At 54.9% G+C, this 27,613-nt stretch overlaps 1 protein-coding gene across 1 annotated transcript; it reads right to left on the bottom strand.

Annotated features, from left to right (window-relative positions):
* Positions 1 to 2,438: 2,438 nt before the first annotated feature.
* Positions 2,439 to 26,017, bottom strand: LOC119101495 (uncharacterized). Its single transcript, XM_037224832.1, has 6 exons — positions 25,896 to 26,017; positions 13,531 to 13,696; positions 9,356 to 11,210; positions 8,602 to 9,227; positions 7,664 to 7,799; positions 2,439 to 3,324 (listed from the first exon to the last, which is right to left on the bottom strand). The coding sequence occupies exons 2-6, from the start codon at positions 13,688 to 13,690 to the stop codon at positions 3,276 to 3,278; spliced, it is 2,826 nt and encodes a 941-aa protein (XP_037080727.1). The 5' UTR covers positions 13,691 to 13,696; positions 25,896 to 26,017; the 3' UTR covers positions 2,439 to 3,275.
* Positions 26,018 to 27,613: the final 1,596 nt, after the last annotated feature.

Here is a 27,613-nt window from a genome sequence, read left to right as displayed (position 1 = left end):
ATAATCGCGCTCGTTTCCACCGGCGCGTCCAATTTCCATCCAACTTTCGGTTTCACTGAGAGACTAGGGTTAGCCGGTCGTTCGCCTGCAGTATTTTGAGTGGATTCATTTATTCTGAATACGTTTACATCACACCCTCCTGCCACCGACAAATGCTTTGGGTAATTCAGTCCAGAAACCCAATGGACTTTCGCTCTCGGCAGGGCAGCGGATGCGCATAATACGCTTGAAGCACCATCGGTTTGGTCTGAAGTGATTACGCTTCAGTTTTTCGGCGTTTATGTTTCGCGTGTGGTGTACATCATCTGTCAGCATAATGGTTTGCCGTATTATCTCTCCGTTCTGACCCCGCGCCGAGCGCAAAGGTCAAAAGCGAAAACGAAACCCCAGGCATGCGGGCGGCGGTAGAAACGTTCGAGGTCCCCGACGATAAATGGAGATTGGCGCGGATTTATGGCCTCATGTCGCTCCTCCTCTCCGTTTTTCCGAAGGGTTCCAAGCGTGCGTCACCGGAAATCCACGGATGCCAACGCTGCCCGCACAAATGTCGCAACGAATCTGGTACACTATCAGATGCCACAAATCGGCTCCGCTCACGGTCCGCGGCGACAGCCTAAGGCTCAGCGTCGAGTCATGCGCGATCGCCCCGCCCCGGCCGCGATCGTGTGATGCAAGGGTAATTCACCGCGAGGGCTCCGACGCGGCCCCCCAGCACGGCTCAGCGGCGAGCCGGGGCACGGCCGGGCGCCTATCAGATGACCGCTCACCACGGCGTGCTCGCTCGGGATCACGGCCCAGGCGGAGCGGGCGGTGCCAGCGACGAGGAAACATCGCACGATGCATCTGTTGCGTGTGTTCGGGCTGTTACTGGTGGAGTAATGAGGTATGTGCACGTTCTCGCATTTTCATGGATGGTTTGTGGTTATGTTAACATTGGGAACGGTGTTTGCGCACCACGCACAGCGCCGTGATGGACTGTTAAAAGGTCAGAAGAGCAGCAACAAGAGATTATCGGTCTTGATGTTAAGGATAATTAATTCACTGGCTTCAGTGCTTATGAATTCAACTTGATCACTCGCACTTGGGCAAGTGGTTGCACAAAACCACTCCACGCCGCAATGGCATCCAGCAGGTATACGTCGGAAAAATAAATCACTTAAAAACAATATTTGCGCCGGACGGTATTCTGAATGATGTCACTCCAGTATTATTGCGTTCAACATTTCACAACTAGCGTCAGACCTGTCGTCCTCCGCCCCGGGCTCGTATTCTAGCGTGACCTGCCCCCCCCCCCTCGTCCGCTTCCCAGCCAGTCGTCCTTCCACCCTAGCCTACCTCCCATTCCATCCTGTCTCCCACACCAGCCTGTCTTCTATCGCCGTGTCTTCTATGTCTTCTCTGTCTTCTATGTCTTTATCGCCTATTGAACCCAGCCCGGCTAACGCTCAGCATACCCCTCACCATGCCTACCTCCTATCCACAGCCTGCGTCGAGCCGAGTCCATCTCCCAACTCCGGCCTGCCTGCCACCGCCGCCTGCCTTCCTCCTGACCCCCTGACCCCATCCTGCCTCCCACCATGCCTACCTCCTGGCCACAGCCTGCAGCGAGCCGAGTCTATTTCCCACTCCGGCCTGCCTGCTACCGCCGCCTGTCTCCCTCCTGAACCCCCTGACCCCAGCCTGCCTCCCACCATGCCGACCTCCTGGCCACAGCCTGCCTTACGCCAAGTTCACCTCCCACTCCGGCCTGCCTCCCACCGCCGCCTGCCTTCCTCCTGACCCCCCTGACCCAAGCCTGCCTCCGAAGCCAGCCCCAGCCGGCGCCGAGGACTCGCTCTCACCTCTGGACCGGACCAGTTTCACTGGGCGCCGGCCGGCCAAAGCTCCACCGAAAGCGAGAGCGTCGGGTGACCCTGGGGTCACCGCGGCGGGCGGAGGCCCGCGGGGCACCGGCGCCGAATCCGCAGCCGGTCAGCGGCTGGCCGTGCGGTCATGACCTGGGACTGCGGGCCGAGGGGGGGGGGAGCGCGGAGTCGGCCGATCAGGTCAGTCCGAAGGTACTGCTGGTCTGCTGCGCTGACGGATCGGCTGCTGTTCAGGGTGCGAAGCGCTTCAAACGTGATGTCACCCAGTGCATGGTCTGCCGGCCGCGCTGAGCGCGCAAACTAATATTGTTTGGACTTGTGGATGCATTGCGTGGGTTGGCTTGGGCTGCGGTTTCGAGAGTCGATGAGCCCTGAACGGTTTCCGACTTTTCGTTATTTTTATCGGGTTCAGCTGTGTTCTGTCCCGATCTTTCTTGCCCTTGGCTTCAGTCTGTGGTTTTGTGGCGAGCAGCTGCAGTGGCTGGAGAACTGAAGCCGCTCTGGCTCAGGCCCGTTATCATCCCAATGAAGACCCGTTCGATGTGATGTCTCGAGCCTTGTTCAAACACGTTCGAACATCGGTGGTCGGTTTATTTACAGTGATTGAGAGTGAGCAATTCGAATCACAAGCCTACGTTTATTTCAACAGACCGATGACTACAGCAAGTATATTACAGAGTCACAGTACACATTCTCTCAAACGAACTAAACCACCACTACATCTGAAACTGGCTGACGTGCGGAAAAGTTTCCGATTACCATGAAACTGCAATGGCCAAGGCTCCAGCTCAGTCACCGCATTTGCAAGCGCTGCAAGTAGCTGAGGTCACAAGAATGAGATTTAATCACATATCTATGTATTGCTCCATGTAACGTTATCGCTAAAGTTAGCGTTAACGTTAACGCTAACGCAACGTTATCGCTAATGTTAACGTTATCGCTAACGTTAACGCTAACGCAACGTTAACGCTGATGTAACGTTGTCGCTAACAGCTGCATATTATGCGTCCATTGCATCATGAAGACTCCGTGCAGACACCGATAGACATTTCATGCTATCTGAATAAAAAGACAAACAGTTTCAGCGACTTATTGTAGCTACGTCTACGCACATGACTTCACAACATGACCCACAACTACTCAAACCTTTTCATATAGGTAGTCATGATTAAGCCGACCGATAAGGACAACATATGAAACATATTATGCATCACTCGCTCAATCATTGTCGCACCGCCGCGTGTTTTGGACATTGCTAGAGCTATTGCACCCAGCTAATTGGAAAACAATGTTCAAAGCCGCGGTTGGGTCGGGCGCTCATTGCACGGGTCAGGGCAGCATTCACACCTTCAAGAGCACTCAGCCAGCGCGAAAATGACTACTCCAGCGGATCCACTTCAGCCCGGTTGCTCACTCTTCCACTCGATCGAGGTCATCACATGACATGGACTTATTTGACCTGAAACACACATGGGTGCGTTAAGACAAACGAACTTGACGACGTCACACCCAGGAGAACCTGCTGTTGTTCAGTGTGTACGGTAAGCATCTGATGCGGTCAAATAATCTGAGAGATACTGAAAGTAGCATAATAAGTAGTCTTCACGTACCATCCAGACCAATAGCTCGGATCAGCAAGTATAACATGCCTGAGCGCTCGCACATGGCACCCGACTTTTCATGCGCTCATCTAGTAACACCTTCTCACGTCTTTTAATCGTAGATCCCAATCCGCGAGGCTTGCTACAGCAGAGGTTTTGTTTTCTGTTGGCTGGTGACCTCCATCGTTAGCATACAGCACACGAATAGCGGCATATGCCTCACGGCCCGACCTTTCAGCTCTCCTCCAGCCGGCGGAACGGTACATTGTCTCCAGCGCCGGCAGCGCGCCGCTGGAACAACCTTGATCTACAGGCGCTCTTGACACTCCCGTTACTCTGATTCAACTTTTCTGAGAGGAAGATTCCTACGAAGTGTGGGAGCAGAGGCTTTGTTTCTCAATCGCGATTCTGTCCGTGGCCGTGATGTCTGAGCTAGGACTTATGTTTTCCTCGTGTCCACCCTGCGGCAGCACGAAAAGGAGCCAATGGGACGGCGTCAAAACGATGGAACTTTAAAGTAGCATAGGCACGACCGACTGAATGCAGGCCGCAACAAATCCCCACTTGCGTCGAACTTAGTGAGTTTTACTTGTGCGAACGAAATTTATGTGAACTGCCGCATCGCGTACGAATACATCCCTGGTCTTTGAAGATTATTGAGGTAGGCTAATTTATTCACGTCACTTTAGAGCAGCCTGAAGTGTCTAAGGGGCACTTCTTCCCAGCCATGTTCAGGAACCTCGGTGCTGATCAAATGATGAACAAAATTTAAAGAGGGTTTCGGGACAATGACAGGCGAGTCATTTGTATAGAGGTCGTCGTGGGGACCAGTCGGAGCAGGCCGGCCCCATGGTTGTAAACGCGATGGCGGGATGGCTAGTCCACCGTTCAAACACCCGCCGCCTCCGTTACAAACACTTGCGGAGAACTGGACGGTGAGGGCGACCGCCAATCTGGCGGCTCCGAGCCGGAAATTACACGGCCCCGGCGCTCGGCAGACAATCAGAAGCGTCATAAAGTAGCACCCGGAGTGCCGACGAGTGCCAGCGCCATTTCCTGTGTGGAGGCGCTGACGTGTCCATCACAGCCGAGGTCAGGAAGCTGGCAGCCGGGGTCTGCGGACCCTCTCACAGACTGGGACACCGTACGTGACCCCGGGGCAAGTCAGACAGCTGATGAGCTGGGGTGATACTTCTACTGAGAGGCTCGCAGGGTTAGTGGGTAGCGTTTATGGTCTTGTAAGCCTTGCATGGCTATGTAGATGGCGATCCGTGTGCTATCACCGACCCTGCCTGACGTAGTCACGGTCTGTTAGCCATGAGCCGTGTTAAGACGCATACCTGGGCCCGGCCGACGGCTCTGGCAGCTCTGAGCCAGCGGTCGTCAGCGGGACACCAGTCAAGCCGCGCCTGGCCGGCAGGTTCGCCGGAAGTCCGGCGCGCCGCCGTCTGGATCTGGATTTGGAGCTGCCCATCGCAGGGCAGATGGCCGCATTACCGTGAGAATCGCGCTGCGTGATAGCCGGGAAACGGCCGGGGCCCATTTGGACGATCAGGTGGAAATGCACAAGGTAATCCGTCTGGAGACTGCAGCACCTGGCACCTGCTTCCCATCCAGAAAAGGACAAAAACGACACAGAAGTTCTCATAGCAAACGCGCGGTCTTCATTTCTAATCCTCAGCCGCCGTGGGAAACAGATAAATGTGGTGGGATTCAAATGCACGCCACGCGGACTACTTTCGCTCGCACTGTTCTGGATAAAGGGTAGCTTCATGAGCTCCTTGTGTTGTGTTGGGCGCCTATGTGAGCCAACAGTGCTACGCCGAATTTCGAAGCGCGCCGTCGCTGCCGCCGTAAAGTGAGCCAAGTGAGCGATCAAACGGCTCGGGCCCTAACAAGCCATATCCGCGCGTAAACGCAGTGGAGCGAGTCTGATGGTTGAAATTGACCACGGCGACAGTCAGACAGAGACGATCGTTCGACAAGACGAAAAAAGGGACGAGACAAATAAAAGGTGCGCCGCGGGTCCCATCGATTTGCGGCGCCGAGGCTCGTCCATTTTTTGGCGCGTCATGTGGGGACGGTGGTTGGTTAAAGATGACTCGGAAAGGGATGCCAACGACCTAGGTACAGTCATGGTCGTCATGCTTTGTTATCGGAGGATTCGCAGGATGTAGCGAGGAATGTCACAGGAATGTGCCACGTTGTCCACCGCCTCCTGTAAGTGTGTGCATCCGAGACTTTTGGCACAGGTGCATAACATTGCGGTGCATCGTCGAAAGCGACGCAAATGACAAGAAGGGCGAGAACAGCACCAAAATACCGGTACGGAGCCATACCACAGACTGACATGACCTCCAGACTTCAAGCGGCGGAGCCGGCCGATTGCGTAGGTCGGCAATTTGGCCCCGGCCGCCGCGGGGACCGGCCTTGAGCGGTGTCGTACGCCGGGTGTCGGCGCCGTCCGAGGGGCGTCCCGGCGTCCCGGCGTCCCGGCGTCCCGGCGGCGCGGCCGGCGGCCCAGACCCGTCCTGCGCGCCGGCCGCAGCCCGTTCCCGTGGGAGTCGGATGAGAGATGAGGCGGCGGTGCGTGACCGTGAGATGGCCGACCGTGGGCCGTGACCGAGCCAGCGGCGGCCCGGCCAACGGGTGGGGTGGGACGCGCCCACCGGGGACGCTGCAGGACGGGGAGCGACGCGGCCTCGAGCTCGTTTGGTGTGCCTCGCTTGGCACGTTCGTACATACTGCCTCGCGCGGGAGGTCGTCGAAATCCTTTTCAAAGATGGTTCTAACCCAAGAGCCATTGCTTTCAGTCCAGTTCCCACCATCATGCCATTGACAGTGTGTGTGCCTAGTCAGAAGGTTCTATAAGGCTTTGTCTTATGAGATCGGGTAAAAATCATTTTTTGCTGTGACTGTGAGATAAAACTCTTGGCTTTGGGACACATTTTACACAGGGCCGGTAATGTATATAGCACCTGACAACGCGGTCCGTATTACATAAATACACTCAAACCTTTGCGCCTATGTTATGGTAGCGATCTCTGGACCATTCAGACGCTTTTTGCGGAGTAGGACAGGCGAAACGATAGCAGATGTGACGACTGACGGTTGTTATCACATAGATGACTCAGGGAGCTAATGCAGCCTGACATCGGCACCCGAGGGCAGTGGTTCCTATCATTGCGTGGGAAAGACTATCTTCCATGGCAATTAAGCATGCGGAGGTCTGGCGATGCGCACCCGCGCACTAATTCACGACTGCCATTGATTAAACAATGATCAACGATGAATCGGTTCCGGCTCGCAGATTCTTATCGACATCAATCAATTTGCCATGGTTTGCGGTTTTGGCGGCTGCGGCCAAAGCGTTGTAAAATACGTTAACATTTTTAGCAGTTGTTAGTCGCCATAGACGGGGCCGCACGCCTGTGTAGCTTCTGTGGCCCGATCCTTCTGCTTAGTCCCCAGTATTTTGTATTCGAGATCGGCTTGGAAACGGTGACATTTTGGTGGCTCTCCGCTCAACTAGAGCTGCACCCGCGGGTCAGAAGGGTCCGAGATCCGTTAGTGGGTCGCGGCCGGCACATCCCCTTTCGCCGTGCGGTAGGATTCACTTCCACATCGCTTCCGGTTGCTGCGATCTGACGTCACCTCCAAGCGGGCAGTGACGTGGTTTGCGGTTTGAGAACGCACGACGGTTTGCCACATTAACGCCTGCTAGTTTGCCAAGGTAGTTTTCTGCATGTCTTCTGTCGGAATCAGTTGGTAACGTAGATCTACATCACCGTATTGATGTAATTTTTCCCGGTTTCTATCTGTTGTTCTGAGTTGTTTATTTAACTCGAAAACTTCACCTTTTCTACGTTAATTGAAAGGAGCGGCGGGGTCATGGTGATATCACGGTGTTGCAGAAAACTTACCGGCCGAAACATCTACGTGCGTATGCTAGCAAATTGCATAGTGCTAGTTAAAAAGTCGAAGTTTTTGTTGCTGAAACGTGCAAGATCTGCGGTCGGTGGTTGCAAAGACAGAAGCTTACAAGCTACCAGCGTCGTGCATTCCGGAACCGGAAGACGTGACGGTCGGACCAGGCCACTTCTTCGACCAGCGGCCGTGTCGCAATCAACCTGCAGTCCCACTTTTTATCATTCCGTCAGCTTCAGGCCGCGCACAAAACAGCGTGTCACTGCTCACCTCCTTTTGCCGGCCTGTTCCCTGCGGGCCACGTAGAGCAGCACCTGCCCCGACCTGACCGACTTGAACACGACCACGGCCTCCGCGTGCGACAGTCCCTGCATACTCTCCCCGTTCACCGCCAGGATCTCGTCCCCTGGAAACGAGGTCAAAAGAGCGCTACGATCACTAGGTTCGTAACACGAATACAGCAACGGCTGTCAGTAAGGCACATTCGCAGTGCCCGTGATTTCAGCCCTCCCTCTAGACTTCGGGCTGCTGTGACCGCTATCCTTCCCCCGGACCCTCCCTTCCCGTGATCGATATCTGCGCCCTGTTGAAAGGGCGTGTCCCCCGCGGCCCGCTGTGTGGACGGGCGAGCGGGCCCGCGCCAGCTGATTAATGGGCCTGTTAACAGGCACGCATCGGCGGGTCTGGCCAGCGGCCCCACGAGGCGCGCCCCGGCGTCGTAACGAGGTCACCTGGCGCCCCTCGCGGGCCCCTCCGGCGTGCGTGACGTAACGCGCGCCGCTGGTGGAGATGCCCGATCGCCGATAGCGGCGAGGTGTTGGGACAGACGCCATCCATTAACGCCAGTTAGGCGCTGATCCGTCCAGATTATGCCCACATCGGCGCCATTACAAACCTTCCGATTATTGTAATCACGGCTTCCTCCCTTCACCGGGCGCGTTCAGAACAGAGATGTTGGGTACTCATAAGCTGTTTAGAGCGCTGCACATATGAGAGATTTCGTAAGGCAGTACGCGGCTGAGAGCCATACAACCAGCCGTAACCATCGTAAGCCAGCCATACAACTCATTATCACGTGGTTATCACGTAACAAACGTTTAAGAAAATATTGGTATGGGTGCCAACAGCTGAAATACTGGTCCAAGCGCTCGGTTATCTAAAAGCATCCGTAGTTAATCTCTTGTTGGAATAACTGCTGTTACACTAACCTTCCTTGAGCCTGTTATCTTCTGCAGCTTGTCCGTTAGGGAAGACCGTCTTTACAAAGATTCCGATGCTACCCTTGGGTGAATCCCTGCCGCCCACGATGCTGAAGCCCAGGCTCTTCTTTCCAGCTCCCTTTTCAAACTTGATAGTCAGCAGAGACGTTGTCAGAGACTTGGGTCTCCGGGACGTTCCCGATCCGGATGACCTGGCGCCTGACCTCTGGTCATGGCGCCTGCGCAGTAACTCCCGCACTGACGATGCCGACTGGATGCTGGAGACAGAGTACCCCGAAACGCCGGAGAGCACCGACTCTGGCCGCTGGTGCTCTTCCGTTTCGGAGGCGTCACAAGGCTCGGAGCCCACGGCCGGGTACTCGAGCGAGTCGTCCGGGTCATCGGCGTCGTCTCGTGCCGTCGCCGCTCCGCTGCTGTCCGGCACAGAGATGACCACCACGTGCTGGCCGGCCTGCTGCTGGCTCAGTCGGTCCGGGTTGAAGTCCCGGGCTATGACGATGTCCAGCTCGGGCGAGGGGTCGCGCAGGATGTCCAGCACCGTCTCGAGGGCACAGCCGCGCAGCCGTCGGCCGTTCACGTTCACTATCTCGTCGCCCACCTTGAAGCGCCCGTCCCTGAGAACAGAACAGATCAACTGATGCAGGTGTAACTAATCGACATGATTCTATAGCACCGTTCAATGCGGTATTTGATTTGTAAACAGTCAAAAACATTATAACGAGCGAATCCAGGTTGACTTTACCTTGCAATGGCGCCGTTGGTCTCCATCTCAGCGATGAGGTAACCGTGTTGGACGTTCCTGGCAATGAAGATACCCAGCGAGTCGCCGTCCGCCTTCAGGACGCGCAGCATCTTGAACTGTTTGCTGGTGAAGTCGGCCGGCAGCGAGGGCAGCGACGGCTGGCTGGCCAGACCGCCGTTCGTCTGTCCGATGTGACCTGTGGAGCGGGGCCGGGCCGGAGGGCGGCCCGTCTCCCGCGGCTCGCGCGTGCCCATCCGAATCCGACCGCGCGTCGGGCCGCCGCCGTCGGCCGGGTAGCCACCGGACGGATAGCCCTCCGCCCGGGGGTGTTGATATCCCTCGGGCCGGGTGTGGGGGTAGCCCTCCGACCGCCGGTGCGAGAATTCGTCTGCCCGAGAGCGAGAGTTGAAGGCGGGTGGTCTGGTCTGGTCCGGGTTATCTGGACGCAGGCCGGAGAAGCGTGGGCGCCCGTGCAGAATGTCGCCGCTGCTTCGTCGCCGCGGCCCCTCCTCGTGCCTCACAGAGTGCAGGATCTCCGGCTCCGAAAGGATCTCGTCGAACGAGGAATGGTCCCAGGGCATTGAAGTCTGGGTGGAGATTTCGCTCACCTGGTCTCTGATCAAGGATCTCCGCGGTGGCTTCGTCGGTCGTTTCTTGTGCTGCATGTACCTGCGCTGCGAATTCGGCCTCTCGGTGCTCGGGGGCGGAGAGACGCTGCCAAAATCGTCCGTCTTCCCGTCTTTGGGCTGGCGTAGGATGGTGTCGCTGTCTTCACTGGCGAGGGGAGAGTCGTCGCTCCGCTTGCCGCCCACGTACGTCTTGGGCCGCACTCCCTGGGGCTTGTTCGATTCGTCATCCGAGGAGGACGTGCCGAGTGGAGCAACATCAAGAGAGCTCGTCGCGTCAAAGCTCTTAGTGGAGCTGTTGGGACTCTCCCCTCCTGAGGACCGTCTGCCGTTGATCCCCCTCGTGCTACCCGGCGGCGAGTCTTCACTTCTTCTGGTGCCGTCGCTGTCGTAGCCGCTCTCATTCGAGCAGGCGTGGTTGAGCGGCAGCTTTCTGGGCATGGTCTTCACCACTGTTGCATCTCCTTGAATTTTAGCGGAGTCACCCGTGGTTGCCTTCTGTGGGGATGGGGAACTAAGACCTACCCCAGTTTTGGACGGACTTTGCTTCATTCCCCCTGTTGTGCTCATGTTGGTTTTGTTTATCTCATGCGCCTGAGGTAGTCGTCTGGGTCTTGAGCCTCCTAAAATCCCTTCATGACTCCTCGATCTGATATCACCGATCGTGACCTTTCTCCGCCTCCCAGCATTTCCGGGCTCTTCGGGCAACGCGGACAGAGGGTGAGAGGCATCTCCGGCGCCCTGTCCGGTTCGCTTTTCGCCGACATCCACCATATTCTCGCAGCTCACCGTCTTGGTGGGCAGGTATGCCGACTGGCTCCAGGTCTCCTGCGCCCTGGCCGACTGCTTCTTCAAGTCCTTGATGGTGGGAGGCATGATGTTCAGCTGGCTGGTGGAGGCGCTCTTGTAGAGGCTGACGCTGCGCTTTACGGGCCTCGAGGGCCGCGGCGCGTGCTCCGCCTCCTCTAGCCCCGTGTCGGAGCCGCGCCGCTCCTTGGACGCGAACCCCCCGCGCCGCGGCATCGCCGGCAGGCGGAACAGGTTGCGGATGCTCTCCACGCGGTCGAGCCGCACCCGCCGCTCCGAGCGGAGACTGTGCGTCTCCGGGTCAGGATCGGAGACGCGCCACCGCCGCCGGCCCGAGCTGGGGCCGCTGATCTGCTCGCTGCTGCCCGACCGGGTCAGACGCGACAGACGGCGGCCCACGCGGCGACCCCAGGTCGACGACTCTGGAACGAAAGGCAACGTAGGTTTGAGGCTACAAAGTTATCTAGAGTGCGAAAGGAAGGGGTAAAGGGAAAGAGTGTGTGTGAGAGAGGTAGAGAGAGAGAAAGAGAGAGAGAGAGAGAGAGAAGAGAGAGGAGGGAGGGAGGGAGGGGGGAGGGAGGAGGGAGGAGGGGGAGGAAGAGATAGAGAGAGAGAGAGATGAGAGAGAGAGAGAGAAAGAGAGAGAGAGAGAGAGAGAGGGAGAAGGGAGAGAGAGAGAGAGAGAGAGAGAGGAGAGAGAGAGAGAGAGAGAGAGAGAGAGAGAGAGAGAGAGAGAGAGAGAGAGAGAGAGAGAGAGAGAGAGAGAGAGAGAGAGAGAGAGAGGCGAAGGGGGAAGGGAAGCAAATCTCCAATGTGTAGATAGCGCAAGCCCAGCCGCTGTCCGCGCCACATGTTTTTACATGCGCCGTCGTTTTGTGATCACTTTCATTAGCGCACACCCTGTAGTTGTCATGACAAATACTGGTTAACTATTCTTTGATGTTATCAGGAGAGAGAGCGGTCAGAATCCAGTTCAAATGCGTGTTCTGTAGGAACACAGGTTTCTAATGCGGACATTCCCTTGTGATGACTGCATTACTTTGCTGCACGTTTATAAAACGTCTCGGCATGGTCAGCAGCGCAGACCATGGCTCGTCAAGTGCTCGCCGACTCTATCCCACTTTCACTCAGAGTTATGGTCCAGCCCGACCGCAGTCGGCACGCGCCGTCATCGCAGCGCTGCATGCAGACGAGCGGGAGTCGCTCCGTCACACGGCGCGTCAGCACTGCGGTCACTTCGGAAATGCCGGTCGCGCCGGCCGCGCCCACGCCGGCGACGACCGGCCGACTTCAGGTGGGATTCAGCGGCGGCCGGCGAGCACGACCGGCCGACGTCAGGTGGGAGTCGGCGGCGGCCGGCGAGCACGACCGGCGACGTCCGCGGAGACGCCGCTCTGCTCCGCTGGCGGTCTGCGTTCACCATCGCGGAGCTGGCAGGACGGCTTGACGCGAGACGGCGGTGGGAGGAGCTCGTTCCGCACAAGGGTGCGTGCGCTGCCCGCAGTGGCAGTGTAGTGCATGCAGCTACCCTCAAACGGTAGCGGCGGCGGTGAGGCCCCTCTCAGCTCATGTTGGCGGTGCTGCAGTCATCACTTATTCAACCTATGCTGAAGGTCACACAGTCGGCGCAGCGCAGGGTGCCGCTCTGCTGCCCATCCGCGGTCCGTGTCGGCGGCAGACCGGCGCGCTACATTCCTCCGGCCCCCGGAGCACGGAGCCGCACTCAAGTCACGTCCTGGCAGCACAGCTGCCGGACAGTCCGGCCCACGTCTCTGTCCCAGCCTGACCATTAGGAGTCTGCTGAGCGGCGCTAACCCATCCTCCGACGCCTGGCGTTGCCACTCGGCTCGCGGGCGCCTGTCACCCTGCGTATGTGGGACAGTCCTCAGAAGAGCCGCTCCAACCGGCCGCGGCGCTATTGCGCTGGACAAAGAGTGGAAAACCAGACCCAGGAGGCCCTTCTGTGCTGCACTCGGAGCGGAAACTGGCGTAACCGCCTCAGCCCTGCACGGCTGATCGCCGCCCGCCACCAGGGCCGGAGTCGGCCCGTGGAAGTCCTGCCACACCGGCTGTGTGCCGCGTCTGGGGTCGCTGGCCGCACCGCCGGCACCGGCGCTGGCCGCTTCCAGACTCGCAATTAGCATACGGGTGGCCGCCGGACGTGATTCGTCAGCCGCTCGGAAGGCGGGGCCGTTATTGGACAGCTGAGAATGGCCGATATCGTTCTCAAGATGAGCCGACCGAGCAGCGCGGTCAACGCCCGCCGGACGGCGCCGTCGGCCCGCGCGCGGGCACGGGCGAGTGCTGTCGCGAATGGCGGCAACTGTCGATGATTGGGAGACGCTTGTCGTCACAGCACTGTTGCCAAAACAGTTGGTACAGTTATGGACAGACGCCTAATTTATGAGAGGACTGCATGTTTTTTTTCTTATGCATATCGTTATTATATAATGGCAGGTGCACCCTTCTGTGCATAAGAACAAGTGCATGTAAATCTTTCCTTGCATGCAACCCTTCAGTATCTTTGCTCATGACGATGCCAATCGACAGCGAAAGACTCGAGAATTTCCTCATGCAAGGCACGGATTTGCCATCTTTCGTAGATACTTCTGCATTGATCACCCATATTTGGAGCCTTACAAGATCAGAACACCGTTAGCAAACAGATCGGGACAAGGATTTACAAGAAGCCACGTTTTAGCGGACGTCATCGTCGCCGTCAGATCTGCTGAGATGTCTCACCTTTCCTCAGCTGGTCGTCCATTGACATGTAAATGGCCGACGGCTTGATAAGGGGCGGCGCTGCGGGGTCCTCCGGGTCACCACCCTCCTCCCGCCGGAGGGGCGACAGGCTGACCAGCTGGGGGGCCGAGTCGGACCCTCGCCGCCGAAACAGGCGCATCGCCAGCTGGAAAGGAGACAGCAGTGGTTAGGCGCCAGCGCAGAGTACACAGAAGTACGATAATGTGACTGCAATGGTCTCGAATCGTGTGAACTCGACAGACATAAAAGGGGATGAGGTGAAATGGTTCACTCCTTATGCATTATCCTGTTGTGACCCCCGGACAATATGAGCCAGTTTCAGTATTTTCGACGATGTTTCGTCGCGAGATGCAACACAAGCATCATTAGCGATCCTATCTCACCTATGTGAGGATGAAGGTCATGTTTCCACCGAACAATAACGTGGTGTTACTAAACATGAACACTGGCTTTCTGCCACATATACCGAAAGTGGTTACAACGTTCCTTCGCGTCGCTTGTGAGCGGACACTGCTGAAAGACTAGCCCTCGCGGCTGGGGGGAGGAGTCACCTCCCCACGTGACCTGCACCGGCGGCTCTCAGACGCCGCGAGCTCCAGCATGGCCCGCGGACCGCTTCCGGTCCGTTTAACAGCGTCGTTTCAAAGCCGCTATAGCGGGAGGCAACACTGTACCGGGGCCGCGTCTCAGCGGGTCGCGTCGAGAAACAAGGCCATGCATCAGCGCTGTCGCGGGCCGACAGCCGTTAAAAACAGCCTTTTTACAGATCGTGTCGCCACCCGGCTGATCGGTGAGTGATGGTTCGGCCATGGATGCAGCCCGACATTCGGCTTATGTGTGAAAATATGTTTTTGTTGATTTCATGAGCGATATTGATGATATATAATGGGCCACTTGACATTGGATAAAGGTGTTGTTGTCATAAATATCAGTTCTTGCTGGGTCTGCCGCAACTGGCGACAGCTCACGTGTGCTATATCGATCGGCGGCTCGTCACATGGACTACACGTGCTATATCATGAGAAACAGGTTTTTGTACCGCTACAGTTAGATACTATTTTTGTGTGCATGGACGCCTTGAATGGAATATTGAATGACTTTGGAATGCAATATGATCGGTAGGTACATCCTTATTTCGAGCACCGGTGATTTTAACGCCCTGAAAGGTACGCGACGGTGGACGTACACATAGAACGGCCAAGCCCTGCTCCTTCTCTCCCATAAACGCCCATTCCAGAGGTGGGGCTTAGGCCGGGAACACGGGAGCGCCATCAGTCACCCTCGAGGAGACAGCGACGGCCGGTGCGGCGCGACACGCGGCGGCGGCGTGTCACCGCCGTCCGAGGACCCGCCCTCGCTCGACGGGACGCGGGCGGACGCCGCCCCCTGGTGAGCTCGGCCGGCGACCCCGGGTCGAGCCCGCCCCTGCCCCGCCCCGGCCGCGGCCCGTCCCGCCCGCGGGCGGCCCGAGCGCACAGCAGCGCCGGAAGCGGTCGACCGCAGGTGCGCTATTGTGTCACGGCTCGGCGATTGTCTTCGCTCGGAGTGAACAGCCCGATTGAATTGGGTTCAGAATGTTTGGCTTTGTGGCGATGATGGACCGGGCGAGCTTCTGAACACCCGCACGAGGTCGTCGATTCGGTGAACGAGGTTTGCCGCTTGAGTGCAGCTGAAGGAAGATGTATTCTTATTTATCCTATTTGTTTTGTTTGGCACCTGTCATAGGTGAGCAAACGTAAAGGATGCTCTCGTTTTTCGTGATAAGCATTAAAAATATGGCGACGAATGGGAAGAACTAGCTTTAAAACGGGGTATGACAGGCCAGGGTATAAGAGCACGCGAGTGGAGCGTAGGGCCACCGAACTCCAGCCCGACGCCCGTCGCCGCGTAATAGTTAACCATCGTTTTAATCAGCACGAGCGATAGACAGTTTAATAGGACGGTTTATTTGATGGGCTGCCTGTGGGCGCAGTCGTAACCAAATCAGCATCATCTATCAACCCCGCATTCTTCAAGCCTATTCGCTGCATCAATGCCACTTACATGCAAAGCGGCATTCGCCCTATTAACTTCAGCGGCCATCTCGTCAGGATATGGCCGAATCCATTCCGTTCGCCCCACGACTGACGTCATTAGACTAGACACGCACGCGCGCACGCACAGCCGCCGCCTGGCCGTACCCGGTTATTGATGACTTATGGAGTGAAATCATTTAATGCCGAACGTCGGAGAATCAAGAATTGCCTCATTAGGCGGGCTGTTCGCACCGGGAGGCCACTGTTTGTGACGCGGGGGAGCCCGTAATGATGGAAGATAGAGGCATTTGCCACTTTCAATTTCCACACGGTTGCCAAATGCCCCGCCAGTCCCCGGCGCACCCGCAGAGACAATTTTCTCAGCCCGCCCCACCGTTTGGGATACCCTAACGATGCCCAATTCACTGCCTGCTGATTGCATCAATCATGTACGTTTGCGACACATGCTCTTTCCACGGACGTTCAGGTATGAGTCAAAGGTTCACTACGCAGTTGGCACATTGTAAAAGAACAACGAACATGCCACTGATGTGATTCCTTCTGGACGGCTGGACGGGTCAGAGATGGCCTCAACGGCGTCTCATTGTGACGTCTCTTAGCGATGGCCTCACTCGAGGAGGGCGAAACGCTTGCGAATCGATCAGAACGGCAGACCACCGCTGCATCTTGCAAGTTGTTCACGGACGCAAAATAGCCTGCCAGGCCTGAAACATTGTGCTGATCTTGCGGCAGGTGTTGTGAGCTTGGATCGTCGATTCAAATGTTTCAAAGTTTACTTTAGTCCACTTCTGTTAAGATACTTTTTGACTGCGTACCGCGTACAGTCCGTGGCGTCTTTCTCCACAGCAATAAGCTCGTCACACACACCTTGTCCGGTTGCGTAATGGCCGCGACGTCTCATAACCTGCGCGGGTCGCATGACCTGTCGTTCGCCATTGTCACCGAGCGGGGCCTTATCCCACCAAGGCCTCCACTAACAACGATCAGTTCCCGGCCCGCAGAGCACGGCGACCCGTTTCCATTGACACAAATTCCCACCCCGCACCATACAATCGACACGCAGGTGTACATTGACTGGGTCACAACCCCGACTATCCTTAGTGCCGGCAAAGAACAATTTCCCAATCGACCCGAACCGGGCTTTGGTTCGTGTGGCGCTGGTCGGAGCACAGCAGCCTGCTGTTTAAGGTGCAACGTAGATTGCCCGGCCCAAAGCTGTTGAAGCAGTTAACATCTTTGATAGGGCAAGATATCCACGCAGTTGATCCGTATGTGGATTCGATCACCTTCGCAGTTTGTTGCTTTGGGTCTTTCGTATGCTGCAGCCTACAAAGGACTGGGTAATACGCTGACTCGTGCTTGATGTGAGCCACCTAAGCTAAGGCTTATAGCCAAAACTATAAAGATGCTAGTGCGCGGAGTTTTAGGACCCGTATAAAATACATTTTCTGTCCGAGCGCATCCAGCTCAAGTATGTTTCAAATACTTCAGTCCGATTGTATAACAATTCCTTCGGGAAACGATTGCGAACGATTAAGCGTGCATTGATATAGCATACCCAGCGTATATAAGCAAAGGGCAATACGAAACATGAAACATTATCAGGTTAGTCATGCCCGTGTTAGGGTATTTTCTCCTATCACTACTTTCTCGTTACCTGTTAACTTCGCTAGGATTTGTCAGATGACACCTCCTTCTCATGAATGAGGTCAGACAGCTGGTATGTCGTGTTGTAGTTGCATGTTTGCATCTATCTATATCTGTTGCTGTCGCTCTCGCCTCAGACGCCCTATGCACTTACCGTTTTCTGGAATACAACATGACTTTCAACAATGAGAACGTGAGTACACTAATGATAACAGCTTCGGTCACGAACCCACGTGCCGCATTTATGAGCATCACAGCCATGGCCCCCTGCGACCTGGTGTCACAGGTCACGTAGTGCTACTACGCTGGGACCGTTCACAGAGACTCTCGCACGGTGCAACAAGACCTTGCACGCACAAGCCAGACCAGTGAGACGCGTCTTCGCCACGGCGGGAGGGTGAGGGCCCCACCGCCAACGAGGTCCGGGAGGGTAGCTGCAGGCCGTGCAGGCGTCCGTACACTTCAGTGTTCCGTGATGCATCCCCGGATGCAGGGTGCAGTTACATGTGCACGGTTCAACGCTCATGGCGTTATCTGCAGTAAGATCGTGTGACAAAATATCACGCATGTGCGGGGCGGTGGTGGTGTCGTGATTCGGGCGCTCGGGCGCTCTGCACCTCTCGGCACTGAGTTCGAGTCCCTGTCACGCCACTACCTTACCACACATGATAGCTTATGCAGGCATCCTGTCTAAAAATATCCCTGGCAATCCGTCGGATGCAAAGCCCCAGTCAATATCATCGGCACGTTTGTGCGCCAGGCCAGTAGGTGATTATTCATTAAGGGCTATGACAAGTGCAAGGGATAAAGAATCTGCAGCTGATGGTCTTACTGTGCAGCTGTGATGCGAGAGCGTTCGCCGGACGGAGACCACGCTCCCGCGCGTCAGACGAGGGAAGGGACGCCAGTCACCCGCTTGTCATCTGGTCCGTGATTAAGTTAGACCGATAAATACATCAGTGAACACGTCCGTTCTTAAGAAATGCAAAGGCGCTTGGGCTGATGTAATGACGCCAACCAGAAATGTTCCAGGTTAAGCCAACCCTATTAAATTTGTTATCAATACCAGATATAGCGGAGCTTTCTTTCTCTCATGGAGGAAAGAGCTGAAAATGATCGCGTCGCTCTTCTCAACAATGTATCCAGATAATAAGTAAACTGATTAAAAAAAACACTAGAAAATGGAAAAAAGCTATACGTTCTGGGAAGCCTGCGCCTTTCTCTTGCTGCCTCCGCACAATGTTGTGGAGCACCACTTACTGGTATGTTGCCATGGCTCATCATGCTATTTTTTGCCGCGCCGACTCCGTATCCGATTGTCGAATCGTAGGTAACAAATAACTCCGGTCATTCAGACCCAGAAAATATCACGTTATCCCAAAGCAACTAATCGATGATGTCACATTTATCTAAAATGTTTAAAGACCTCGGAACAGACTAGTGATTTCGGAGCTGGTTGCTCCTGGTAACAATAACCACGTGAAGCTTGAGATGAGCTGCAAACGAAACTTCATGATCTTCTACTCCAGAAACATAGCATACAGCCAGCAAACGCCAAGGTTTAAAGTCAGCTTAGGAGGTCGAATAAAGTTGAAGTTGAAAGTGTGTCGGAATGGAAGACCAATTTTTCTTTTTTGTACAAAGTACAGCACAGGCAAGTTCGTTCCAGCCTTTGTAAGTTGACCTAAAAAATTAGATCCGAAATGTGAATCAAAACTAAAACTCTCACCAGAGCCTGTTGTGCAATCTGCGATCTTATAAATACTGGCTTTTGTGACACCACACCATTGCCTGTAATGCACGCACACAACTGGAAGAAGAAGGAGTCTAAAAATGACAGCATCCAAATGCGTGCCTTGGGGTGCCGGTAGTGTAGTGGTTAACGCGTCTGCGTTGACCGCTGCGCGTCTGAGAACCAGAAGTACGGGGTTCGATTCACCGCGGTGCCCGCCCTTCCTGCCAGGGTGAGAGGCAGGCGACCCCATATAGTCTCAGCAGCTGAGTGCGTCGTAAAGCCCCAATAACGCACCCAAATGCATGCTGATAGCCAAACATATCCTTGCTAATGGAATCATCCTTATGTGCTCTGACGACTTAATTAAGCTGCAAATTGTAATAGGTACTACTGGATGGGAGATTCAAAGTTGAAGTTTTAGTCATCAGCGCTCCTTGAAACTTTTCAAGGAAGTCGCAGACACGCTACTCTTGAGTTGCTTCAAAATCTGGCGAGGATTGGGTAGCTTTGGAGTTACATCACCCGCTTTTCATTTCTCCCCGTCCGAAATCATTTTTGCTCGCAGCCTAAAAACCACAACGACGCTGTGTTGCTGCTCAGTATGCTGAGTTGGTTAAACCTGTTTTTAACATATCGACGTAATATGTTATCACCAATACCAGATTGCACTACGCTATCATTTCCCGTTTACCCTGGTAATAAAAAAGGAAATTGGCAGCTACACTCCGGCCCTTTGAGGGACGGAGAAACTCCGACCGTTTGAGGGACGGAGAGTGGCATTCTAGGGCAGGATTTCGCGATAACAGGACATAACTCTACGCTTTCCACTGAAAAAAATTGTCGCGCGCCGCAAACGCGTGCATTTGTTGCATAATATAACACATCGCTTCGTGTGCTTGAGCTGCTTATCTCACTTGCCTGCGCTGATTTTTTAGGGTTGACATTTAGTTCACGCGCATATTCATGCATACATAACATTGGATTAGGGAAGGCACGCGCCCCTGAGACCACTGCACGCGTACGTTCCTTTTCAGCTATTGGGCTTTTGTGTAAGTCATACGAAGGCTGTTGGGAGGCTTTTTCTATAACCATAATGACGCCCGGTATGCCAGAAGGCCGGCGCCGGGACGGGCACGCCGTGTGTGGAGCGCCAGGTAGACTGCGGATGGGCACGTGCGGTGCGGGCGCGTTCGTTGGTCGGTCTGAACAGCTGGCCGGCTCGACATCAGTACAGAGGCAAAAACGGCGCAGTTATTCCGAAGCGGAAGCTTGAAGAGAACGGTCCTCGCGCGCCACAACTGTCTCGGGTGGGCGATTACCGACGTACAGTATACCAGATGCTGAAGTGAGGCGTCCAGTGCTGTTTTAATGGCAACCACAATTGGAATGCACCATTGGATCTATTTGTGCACCGGAATAGCCCATGCTTCGTTTTGTCTCAGTCAGGACAGCGCCTGACTAGCCAAGTGACTTCCTTCGTCGGGCTACTGTGTGAGCCGCGTTAGGTTCACAGTCATCGCGTAGTCTTCGTGACTGCTGCTATCTTCCTGTTCCACTCTGCAGTTTCCGCCGGAGTTTCACCGCTCCGTTATCCATCAAGCGGGACGTAGGCAGCTTCGGTAGCGCCGTTCCTTAGGCCTACCGGTTTGCTCGTAGTTATCCCAGGGGTAGGCCGCAAAGCAAGTTCATGTGCAGTGAAACGTAGGGCGCGCTTTCCTCTAGAACGGATGGCGAACAGAATTTAATGCGGAAACCACGCACCGTTGGCTTTGATGGACCCAATGAGAAGGAAAAACGCAGCAATGAAGGCTTGTTATGGCTCGGCGTGTGAAGTTCACGCTGCAGTAGCCACCCGATCTCAAGTGCAGAAATCACTTGAAAAATCAAAGTCCGTGACGTAAGTTTGGACGCATCCGCGATCATCAAACATCTGATCGTGTGAACATTCGTGCGGTTCACATCGTATTGATGCGCTCCCTGAGAAGTTTTGAAACTGCGCTCATGGGGTGGGATATCGAAGCGATCGTGGCCAATTCAGACTTCGGAAACGCCACGGATCGGACATGTTCTCCAGATGCGACACTGAACACCTTCAGATTGCACAACTTGTATGGTTATGTCCAAGAAATTTGCAAGGCAGCGACTAAAACAGCGCCAACAGCTGAACAAAACAAAAAACAATGTGCTTGTGCCGGGCTTCCTGTATCATATCTGCCTCGCTTGGTAGGTCTGTATCTGGGCGGTCATTAGCGCACGGTCGCACTGCAGCCGGTCACACGCTATCCAGCCCCTATAAATCACCGGCGATCGAGGGTAGTTGGAAGACGGCGCGGTGGTGCCGACGCCGTACTTCCTCTTCCAACAGCCGCTTCCGGTGCGCACCTGTTTCCTGGCACACGTCCAATATGTCGCTGCTCCCACGGTCAGTTAGCACATGGCGTCTGCCGCGGCTGCGACCGGTCCGGGGACACCTCCCATGTGGGGTGGGTAATGATGCCTGTGAGCCCATCTCGGGTCTGACTGTAGGCGTCCAGTCCGACCCTGACAGAAGTGAGATGCTCAGAGGGTGGCTCATCGTGCACAAACTGATATTGGGTGGCTCGCTCCGCGTCGCAGTCGTTCACTAGTGTGGTCTCAGGATTCGAAGTACAGACATGTGAATCCTAGGGCTCGTTCATGGATCAGCGACAGGTCAGGGCACGACCTTCAGTACCTCAGTTTGCAGGATACGGAACACAAACCAGTTTCTCACGGCACTCCGTGAGCGCGCTTTGTTACTTCTTCGTTGTGTGACACCGGTGGGCTGTGATATCAGTGTAATCTGGATGTCAGAATTCGTTACTTTACCAAAAAATCGCACGTTTTGTTCCTCGGTCAGCGATGCTAATCAAGTAAGCTTTAGACATGAAATCGTCAAAGATAACATCGGGAGCTGGGCCATCGAACCTTCTCACGCAAAGTTCCCCACCGAGTGACATGAAAAAGTAAGGGAACAGTCATCAAAGTGAAGTTAAGCAGATGTGGTCTTTTAAATTCCAGAAGATTAATTTTCTCTAGTCATGGGGGTTTAGCCATTTTGCCTCTCTCTGACCACCATCATGTTCCTCAGTACGAACCTATAACTCACAGCTGTAATTTCGGTAAAGGTTTAGCGTACGTTTGCATTTTAACCACCATAATTGGGATGGGTTATACTTCCAGCTTGAAACAGGCACGTATAATACCACCATCAGTCACCTATGCGCCGCCGTCGCCGCCGCTGGGAGAGACACAGCGCCCAGACGCCAGCGCCGTGCTCGTGCGCGGGGTCTGGAGCTGACACAGCCACGCCGGGCGCCAGACAATGTAATGGAAAACACGTGACCCGTGAAACTGGCGGAGATGCGTCGGCGAGCCGAACGAACTGAGAGCGAAAGTTCTCCCCCACCCGAGAGGCGATGATGGCCCGGCCCGCCGCCCGCCTCCGAGACAAAGAAGAGAGATCCCTCCCAGCCCGTGGGAGGGTAGCGCACGGCCAGAGGTCGTGACCTGGCGCATCGCTCACAGATCGGGACGTTTGGACGAATGAAAGTATCCGCTCGACCTGACAGTGATCACAGTTGTACCCGTGGTTTTCACGCATGGGGTTCTCTTGAAAGTGTTGTGGTGGCGGGACTATCAATAATGCTTTGACTTTTTGACGTTTCCGAGAGCAGTGAAGTTGGTAACATCGGTGCTTTATCGACAGAAATAATTGCGCTATTGTCAGGAGGTAGCTGAGGGTTTGTCTATAGCTAACAAGCGACGAATTTGTGACACTTCCCAAAGGAAACATCGCAGACATAGTGAGCGAGCGCAGTAATAGAGAGAACAGATCGGAGTCTATTTGTTTTGTTGCTGGCTTGTTTTTATTACGTCAAATTCGTGAATTTGTCACGGCTGAGACAATGTTTTGTAACAAAAACACCCAATAGTGTTGTGTCATCACACAGTTCTCAGGCTATGTGAAAACTCACAAAACTTGTTTTATTTATTCATGTTTACCACTTAACAACACAAACAAATTATAACATTTGCTACATAGTGTACTCATTCATTCAGCAAATGCAAGCGCTATTTCAGGAGCAATTATCTGACGCTAAGTCTGCAGAGTGTGAGACATAAGCCTGGGATGAATTCCCCAAATACGACTGCAAGCTTTTATTTTCTTTTTGAAGTTGGAAAATGCAAAAAGTTTTGTGAATGTTCGCATAGCCTGAGCCCTGCATATCCACGCAACGATTACGCTGAGGTGTTGCTCGATTCAGTGCCTCACCAGATGAGCGAGAGAAGCGCGGAGAAACACTACATTTAAAACACTGAACCATACAAACGAAACCACTCTCCACCTCCGGTTCATGGAACGCATGGTTAGTGGTCATTCCGCCAGATGACATCTTCAGTAATCGACATATTGCTGCGGAATAAATGTTTATTTGCACTGGCTTTGCTGCACCTGTTTGAAAATCTAGAGATTCGCATCAAGAGGTTCTGCTCAAGTAAAACACATCGGAAAATACCATATCTTGACCTCATGAAGTGGTCGGAAATTCAGCACAGCACATATAAGGATGATTTTGAACGAAAAAGTTCGATCAAATCGATTTCCCAGTTTACAGTGTGTGGCTGATGCACAGCAACGCTATCAGCAGTCATGACAAGATTGAGGGCTCTACTGAACACCTCGGAGTGGACGCTGGAGTTCCTATTCGCTGTTGGAACATTTATGGTTTGACAGGCATTCTGATTTCTTATGCTACTATCATTGGCTTATCACTTCTCTCCGGCATGATTTATGTTTCCCCTTTTAACAGACACCATTCATTTCAGTTATGCTCGATGTGGCAGATATATCACCACTGATGTCGGTCAATCAGTCCCATACATCTAAAACAAACGTGTACATTGTTGAAGCGACGGGTGCTCTGAAAAGTTGGACGGACACAACACAATGTTTTGCCCTGTTTTTGTTGTTGTGTTTTTTGGTGCAGCGAGAAGGTTCCGTTTGACTTATATTCCACGGGGGGGGGGGGAGGGGGAAGCTGTCCAGCCTCCTCCTCACTGCTTCGCATCACTTGCATCGCTTAAAGTTGTATGCTTCCAATGTGATCGCTCGGAGAAAACGTGTACAAAGCTACACCGCACGAGTTTAACACCATTTTTCTGTCTGTGAAACATCTGACATGCGACCTTTGCAGCCAGTACGGCAGCTGGCTTACTGAGCTAAAAATCGAGGTCGACTGTCTGACGCTACCTTCTCACGAGCACCAGAAAACGGCCGTAATCGTCCCCGCAGGCCTTCCGCGCCGCTGCGCAGGACGTCCGGACGTCCGGCCTAAGGACGTCCGGACATCTGGTCTCGGGACCTCCGGACGTTCGGCCTCAAGATGTCCGCACGTTTGGTCTCAAGACTGCCGGACGTCCGGTCTGAAGACGTCAGGACGTCTGGTATCAGGACGTCCGGCAGCATCCAGCCTCGGGACGTTCGGACGCTCCGGTTCGGGACGTCCGGTAGCGTGCGGACGCGTGCCCCACCGCCGCTGCCCCCCCCCCCCCCCCCGCCTCTCCCCCTCCGCTCCTCCGGGCTTCGCATGCCGCCTGGCCGCGTCGGCCGCTGTCGCAACACGGCGGCGGCGGCGGTGGCCCAGTTGTGCTCTGCAGGCTGCAGCTGGGTCGGCCGGCTCCCACGGGGTCAGGGGTCAGGGCGCCGGCACAGGACGGGCCGCCGCCGCCGCCGCCGCCGACGCGCACCGGATGCCCGCCGCCGGGACGACATTTGTCGACGGGTGTGCACGCAGTGGGTAGCCGGCCGCCGGCCACCGCCGCCGAAACGGGGTTACGCCGCCCAGGAATCTGTGTCAGCTGACATCTGACACGGCGGCGGCCGGCGAGTGCGCTGAATACGACAGCTGGATGACGCCGGGACCGGTCGGGAAGCGTGAAGTGCGCAGTGCTCCGCAGCGATGAGCTTGATTTGATCGCATCATTTCGCTAGCACGCACACATTAACTAATACCGCATTCGGCCCATAGACCAGCAAATATCTCATTTTTCACCAAATCTAAAAGGCCCACGTGCAAGCTCTCGACTGTTTGTTGAAATGATGCGATATTGAAACGCGTGGGATAAGCACATGGCGACTACCACTCGTTTGTGATAAACTCGCGCTCCGTTCATTACACCGACTGAATGGTTCGGCAGTGAGCTCATAAACGGTGTACGTCACACCCAATGCGCGCCATAATGTCGACTGTGAGATCGTCTGTAAAGAAAGAGACGACCGACGCTAGGAGACGTCCAGGTGCTGCATGCCATGTTGGTCGTGTAAATCTAGTGACCCAATGAAATGATAATCAATGACACATTGAGTCTAATGGGTTTGATTAGGCTTTTCGTTTAAGATCTCCAATGATGAATACCGAGCTAGCAGTATTCATCACATATGGCTTCATGACTGGAGTAAAGACAGTCTACATTGTTATTTATGGAATGCCGCAACGATCTTTTAAGCAAAGTTTGAGTCTTCCCCATACATATCACGATGGCTAGAACCGGAGAAATTGTTGTCATCGAACATTCAAACATCACCGCTCGATCTCGGTCTAGAGTGCTTCTAGAACCTGACCCTAGAGACCAGGGCGATAGCTACGCCCACCTCTCTGTTGCGTGACACGCGATGACTTGGAGGCCGAAGCCTCCTTGACACCAGGTTAAGTGGTCAAGTCAGAAGCGTCGAGCCCATCTCAAGATAAAGGGGTGGAGACATGGGCAAAAAATGGAGTGGGCTCTTGGAGCGGACACAGATATGATAGCTTGAACCATAACCCTCGCAACACGTCATATCCGGCCACTACTCGCAGCAAACCGCATACACTCTCAAATCCCTCCCAGCATTACACATGCCTCACCTTGCGCTCAAGCTGCGCCCCGTCGCGCCGTCAACGGTCCACGGTCTCGGGTCACGTGCCGGGCCGCCATCTACCTCGACGTCACCCTGCTCCGGAGCGCCTCGGCGCGCTGCCCTCCACACGATGGTCCGCACCACACTGCCAGCCTGCCCGGCGTCAACAGCGGCGGAGCGGCCGGCTCCGGCGAGGTTCCGACGCCGGCCGCAGCGCGGCGCCGTCGTCGCTCGGTGATCAGGTGCGTGTGTGTATGGACGGTCGGCGTAAACTAGTAGGTACGGTGGCGTTGGATGGGTTGTGATGTGGTGTAATGGATCGTGAATTGACCACTAAACGTCTTCAATGATAGGCATCAAGGACGTCGGCGGGAAATGATTATTCCGATTGATATGAGAACTGTGAAACTGAAAAGCCAGCAAATTACACAATGTATTATATCACAGGCTTGAAGCACTCGCCCTCTTTTCCTGCTTCCCAGCTTCATCCTGTTTTCAACGCCCCGTTCCAACATAGGGGTGCTGCGTCATTATCGCTGCCCTATGCGCGAGCTCTGCCAAAACGTCGGTAAATCTGACATGGGTGCGGAGAGACTCGGTAGCGGTGTTGGCGGTACTTCACAGCATCTGATATCTATGTTTAATCAGATAGTTCTGAAAGGGCTCGCCGTGTCAGAAGAGAGCAAGAAAAAGAGAGAGAGAAAAAAAAAAGAGAGAGAGAGAGAGAGAGAGAGAGAGAGAGAGAGAGAGAGAGAGAGAGAGAGAGAGAGAGAGAGAGAGAGAGAGAGAGAGAGAGAGAGAGAGAGAGAGAGAGAGAGAGAGAGAGAGAGAGAGAGAGAGAGAGAGAGAGAGAGAGAGAGAGAGAGAGAGAGAGAGAGAGAGAGAGAGAGAGAGAGAGAGAGAAAGAAAGAAAGAGAGGGGAGCCTTAACCGAACCAAAGTAAACGCGGCACGTGTTCAGCCTGATACAGTGAAAGGCACTCCACACAAACGACGCCAAAGGATGTGTACATTTTCCTGTTATCGGTCCATAACGCACAATCAACCAATATCACCCTGGGGGCCGCTGGTCGCAATCTCGTTCGAGACAGCAACACAACTTGCGTATGTACATACTCACGTGAAGGCGGGAGTTTACCAACGCTGACCGCGTGTGTGTCATGTTGCCGAGACCGTCGGGAGGGTGGATCAGTCGGCCGTCACGGAACGGCCACGTCAGTCACGCGTGGTGCGCGTGTTATGCGTGACTGGTGCTCCCGCACCGTCGGGCGCGGCGTGCCAGCCGCGTCTCACAGTCCGGTCTCGGCACAGTGGCGCTGGGACAGCGCGCTCCCACCCCATCCGCCGAGGCAGGGGCACAGGTGTTAGTCGGGACATAGGGCAGGACGCTCCCGCCCCCATCCGCCGAGGCAGGGGCACTGGTGTCAGCTGGGACCTAGGGCAGGATGCTCCCACCCCATCCGCCGAGGCAGGGGCGTCGCTCCGAGCCGACGGGAGCACTGTTGTCAGCCGGGACCGAGGGCAGCACGCTCCCACCCCATCCGCCGAGGCAGGGACGTGGCTCCAAGCCGATGGGATCTCATCATCAGGGCCATGATATTGCCTCCATCAGGGGTGGGGAATGGCGTCCGTCGAGACAGGGTGTCCCCATGCCAGCGCAGCACCTGAAGCACAGGTGTCGCTTCCACCAGATAGCTGCATGCCTGGGTGTATTCAGTCGTACGCT

This window comes from Pollicipes pollicipes, unplaced genomic scaffold (assembly GCF_011947565.3).
Source record: "Pollicipes pollicipes isolate AB1234 unplaced genomic scaffold, Ppol_2.1 Scaffold_4881;HRSCAF=5763_pilon_pilon_pilon, whole genome shotgun sequence".
NCBI lineage: Eukaryota > Metazoa > Arthropoda > Thecostraca > Pollicipedomorpha > Pollicipedidae > Pollicipes > Pollicipes pollicipes.
The sequence above is the reverse complement of the archived record's forward strand: the minus strand, read 5'-3'. Positions and strand labels throughout refer to the sequence as shown.